At 37.4% G+C, this 4947-nt stretch overlaps 1 protein-coding gene across 1 annotated transcript; it reads left to right on the top strand.

Annotated features, from left to right (window-relative positions):
* The first annotated feature begins 328 nt into the window (after positions 1 to 328).
* LOC112511205 (cytochrome P450 81D1-like) lies at positions 329 to 2497 on the top strand. Its single transcript, XM_025116726.1, has 3 exons — positions 329 to 888; positions 1163 to 1493; positions 1586 to 2497. Exons 1-3 carry the CDS (start codon positions 329 to 331, stop codon positions 2204 to 2206), a joined length of 1512 nt encoding a protein of 503 aa, XP_024972494.1. The 3' UTR covers positions 2207 to 2497.
* Positions 2498 to 4947: the final 2450 nt, after the last annotated feature.

The following is a 4947-nucleotide window of genomic DNA, read 5'->3' on the forward strand; positions in this document are numbered from 1 at the left end:
ATCTATAAATGCTTTTAGAACAGAATCAAAGCTTTTGGTCAATGATTTAACGACTTGAATATATGCAATTTTTTAGTCCATGGTGGAACTTTTTAAACTTGTTTGTAACAGATATTGGAAAAAAAAAAGCGAAAATAACGATGCCTTTTAGAGGGCGTACAGTTTTTTATCAAATGATGGTTAAAAAAGATTTCTAAAAGAAATGATAGATTGGTCCATGACAAATAATAAATTCAGAAGATAATGTCGAGAGAACTTTGTCACCTTTTTCGGTTTATAAATATACATCTGGAAACCACACTTTGATGTGTAGTAGAAATCCAAACAAATGGAAGGTCTACACTTGTATCTCCTGCTTCTAATCTTAGCCTGCTCCCTATTCAACAAATATGTCGTCCCCAAGATCAAGAATCTGCCGCCAACTCCGTTATCGGCTTTAACAGTAATAGGCTATCTTTGTTTCTTCAAGCAGCCCATCCATCGAACCCTGGCTCAAATAGCCTCCCGCCACGGCTCAATCTTGCTCCTCCATTTTGGCTGCCGGCGAGTCCTTCTCATCTCTTCCTCATCGGCTGCGGAGGAGCTCTTCACCAAAAACGATGCCGCCTTTGCCAACCGCCCTAAGTTGCTGCCGGGAAAGGTATTTGGACATAACTACACCAACCTTGCTTGGGCACCTCATGGTGCCCTCTGGTGTCACCTCCGCCGTGTCTCGTTACTTGAAATCCTCCCGTTTCATCGTCTACCAGCCCAAAATGAGTCATGTACGGAGGAGGTGAGGCTGTTGCTTGGCCGTCTTTTCCATTCTGAAGAGAAAGTAATAGAGTTAAAACCCATGTTTCTGAACCTTGTGCTTGATGTGATGATGAGGATGTTCGCTGGAAAAAGGTATAATCCATGTATTTTTGAGTAATTAAGCGATCGTTTTAAACAGTATATATATTCTTGAAAATTACCATGGATCCAAGTCTAACGCCAGAGAAATTGGCAACCCTGACAAGATTTCCCAAAGAGTCGTGTTTAGTTAATTTTTAGCCAACTTTAGTAATTTCTGGGTTGTTAAATACCAATGATTGATCCATAAAGTATATTAAATGCCTACTATTTCCATTTTTAAGGTACAAAATTGTGAGCACGATTCTCAAATTATAGTTTATTCTAGGTATTGCACAAAGAAAATGGCGGAGGGGGACGTGACGCAGCCAATTTCGTTATTGGACTACGTTACCCGTTCATTTAGAATGACGACGGGAGAGCCGGATGTAGGTTATTTTATGCCAATACTGAAGTTGTTGGGACTGAGAGGCTTGGAGCAAAGGTGCAATGACTTGCAAAAAAAGGGAGATTTGCTCATGGACAGCATAATTCATGAGCTAAAAACAAGGATGCTGGGATCGGGTGAAAAAGAAGACAAAGTGATCGAGTTCTTGTTGGCTCGACAGCAAGACGATCCTAAACTTTATCCTGATGAAATGATCAAAGGACTTGTGCTCGTAAGTTCTTGTTATCCACAATATAATTTTCCAAGAAAAGTTCATTTTTTTATGATTGCATGACAGTTCTAAACAGGTCTATATTCTTTTAGGTGTTAACATCAGCAGGTACTGAAACGTCGGCCGGAATTATGGAGTGGGCGTTTTCCCTTTTATTGAACCATCCAGAAGTTCTACATAAAGCACAGAATGAGATCGAGAACTATGTTCGCAATGATCGTTTCCTACAGCCATCAGATATAGAGCATCTGCCTTATCTCAGTTGCATTGTGAAGGAGACGTTGCGAATGTACCCAGTTGCCCCTTTGCTAGTCCCTCACGAGTCATCAAAGGAATGTACAATCAGTGGGTATAACGTGCCTAAAGGCACCATGCTAATTTTGAACGTTTGGGCTATTCATCACGATCCAAAAATATGGGACGAACCCATGAAGTTCAAGCCTGAAAGATTCGAAAAAGTCACAGGCAAAAGAGATGCATTTAAGCTGATGCCCTTTGGGTATGGGAGGAGGAGTTGTCCTGGGAAGCACATGGCAGTTCGTGTGATCAGCTTGGCTTTGGGCTCGCTTATACATTGCTTCGATTGGGAAAGGGTCAGTGAGAAGAAGGTTGACTTGACCGAAGAAACCGGCCTTTCCTTGCTCAAGGCTCAGCCATTGATGGCTGTATGTCACCCACGTTCGACTATGGTGAATCTACTTTCCGAAATTTGAAGATATCTAAGGGAGAAGCCAGGAATATATAAGTTGTTTAGGTTTGGTTTTTATTTTATCAAGGGTTTTATATGTGATGATATCGTGTTAGGACGATCGTTACTATATCTCATGACGGTCATATATATATATGTTCTGCCTGAAACAAAAAAGGCACAAATGTTATTGCCAAATGATCCGAATTGGGACTTGGCCAGGTATTAGTTTAGACCGGACCGTAATAAATGTGTTTAGAAATATGGGTTTGCCATGTATCAATCGAATCAAGTTTGGATCTACTTTTGGATCGTGTAAAAGTAAAACTCAGTCTCCTAATAATACTTCAACCCTATGAATATCTTGGGTTTCACAAAGTTTATTTTGGTATAATCCAAACTAAAACACACTCTCGTTCTTAGGCAAAAACGAGAGTAAAAAACACACTGATTATGTTATGTTGGTATCTGGAAAAACGAGATTGAAAACTCCTATTAATTAAAAAGGATTTAATACTTCAGTTGGTAACAGGGTAGTTAATTAGTAGCATTTATAAGACAACACTCACTAATCTTGTAGGCACTGGCACTGCGGGTCAAGCACTAAAGTTGAAGGAAACACTACTTCTAAGGGTCAATCACTGCAAGGGGCATCGCCACTTGACCATGTAAGGAGCGCTGCCCCTAGACTCCACAAATGGATGCAACCCTTTTGACCCTTGCCATTTGGTGATACCGGGTTCAAGCTAGCTTATATAAGTGTGATCTTCGAACCTCCTAATCTGTATTATAGTCTAAAAAGAACCCTCTTAGACTCGTACAAATCTCAATTACACCAAATACGATGACATTAAAATGGTCAAAATAATGTATTAGTTTAACCAAAACCCTATCTACAATATATATATATATATATGTATATATATATATATATATGTATATATATATATGTACGCATCTCTTCCCTTGTTAATGACTCCTTTAAAAAGTAATACACTTGTGCATCTCTTTAGGAGCATGAAAACTTTCTGGCTGCCTTCAGAAACCCCCATAGGTATGGGAACAGGCCTAATCCGTCAGGAACCGGTCCACCTATCTCGGTCTGGGACGGGGATTTCCCGCTAAACCGAGGATGAGGACGGGGACAGGTATCGCACTCTCCCGCCCAGTACCCGTTGTATGTATTAATTAATAAATAATATATATTATTTTTTCATTTAAATCGGTAATTCATAATTCCTAATCGTAATTAAGTTTATAATCTAAAATTGTTATTTCGTTTTTATGTTAGTATGCAATATTTTGAATGTCAAGTCAAAATACAATTACTCGACATGAGTTTATATTACTCGATATATTTTAGTACGTGTGACTTTAAGTATTATCGATTGTAAAGTTGAATTTTAATAACAAAAACATGACTTGATTAGACAGTTATATTGGTATCTAATTTGTTTTATCCATGCACTACTATACACTTTTTTCATAAATGCTTTGATTGGTCGTTCCACACTATTATCACTAGCGTCATGGAGTGATTGCAATTGGAGAGTGCTTTCGCTTTTCATTCGTATGGTTCGGGGAAAAAGACGTCACCGGTTCGATATACGGACCTCATTATATGCTTTTTCTTTTGTGAAATTTCGAAGACTATGCTTAGCCAGTTAGCCCTAAATCACAAAAGTATGCTCCATGTTAACCATAAGGGTGGTGTCTGATTGGTTTGAGCTTGGCTTCAAAGGTTAAAAGTATCTGGAGGTCTCAGGTTCAAATCCAAGAAGGAATAAAAATCCTCTTGTGACCACAGAGGTTCAAATGCGGTGACTCCGGGCTATCTGCAAAGCAGATGGTCGTCCTATGATTAGTCTGCTCGCATAGCGGGTTGGATATCCAGGTTAATAAAAAAAAAGTATGCTCCATGTTTACGATTTGAAAAATGAAAATCTTATAACTTTCAAACCATATTATCAAACTACCCATATTGTTAAACGAAAAGTATAGTCCCATATCTTACTGCAACAAAATTGAATTTAAGTACGTAAAGAATATCTAAACATTTTAATAAACTCCTAAAAATATTTTATAGGACCATAAAATAAAACGTTATATATAAATGTGTTGTAATAAGTTTACATGATATTTTTAGGTGTCTTAACAAGTTTCTAGGATAGTTTTATAAAAAAAACATGAAATTAGCTATTTTATAGAACATTATTTGAAAAAATGTCTTATAATAAAAACAAATGTTATGTAAAAAATTGTTCATAAGGACGCTTCTATAAAATAGTTGATACGATGTTTCACATTAAAAGGGTGCTAATAAACTTATTAAGATGCTTAAAAACGTCTTATTAATTTATTACAACATCATTAAACATTACGTTTTATTGTTTGATCTTATAAATTTAATTTATAAACAGTACATTCAGACACCTAGAAATTGTTGGTATAAACCCGATTTTGATTGTATCTACTTTTGCATTTGTAATTTAGATGATCTCGACCATAGCATGATTTTCTTTTGAAGTATATAATATTTATATACAGCAAATAGAACAAATAAATCCACATACTCTCCTCAACTTTGGTGAGGTTTGAACCCTTGACCTCATAGGACGCCATGGACTCACCGCGTACCGTTAAGCCAAAGGCCCTTTGGTTAAGATGGCTCGCCTAAACTTATGCGTTTATTTTTCTCGACAGTCTCGGTATACTCTCGATGTGGTCTCGATGTGTTGCAATCCCGCGTTTTCGCTACCTGCTTGC

This window comes from Cynara cardunculus (assembly GCF_001531365.2).
Source record: "Cynara cardunculus var. scolymus isolate 2C chromosome LG 4, CcrdV1, whole genome shotgun sequence".
Lineage (NCBI taxonomy): Eukaryota > Viridiplantae > Streptophyta > Magnoliopsida > Asterales > Asteraceae > Cynara > Cynara cardunculus.

Coding starts and splice junctions, on each gene's coding strand:
- LOC112511205 (XM_025116726.1), top strand. CDS start 329: ATGGAAGGTCTACACTTGTATCTCCTGCTTCTAATCTTAGCCTGCTCC. Junction 889..1,162: donor AGGATGTTCGCTGGAAAAAG/GTATAATCCATG, acceptor AGTTTATTCTAG/GTATTGCACAAAGAAAATGG. Junction 1,494..1,585: donor TGATCAAAGGACTTGTGCTC/GTAAGTTCTTGT, acceptor ATATTCTTTTAG/GTGTTAACATCAGCAGGTAC.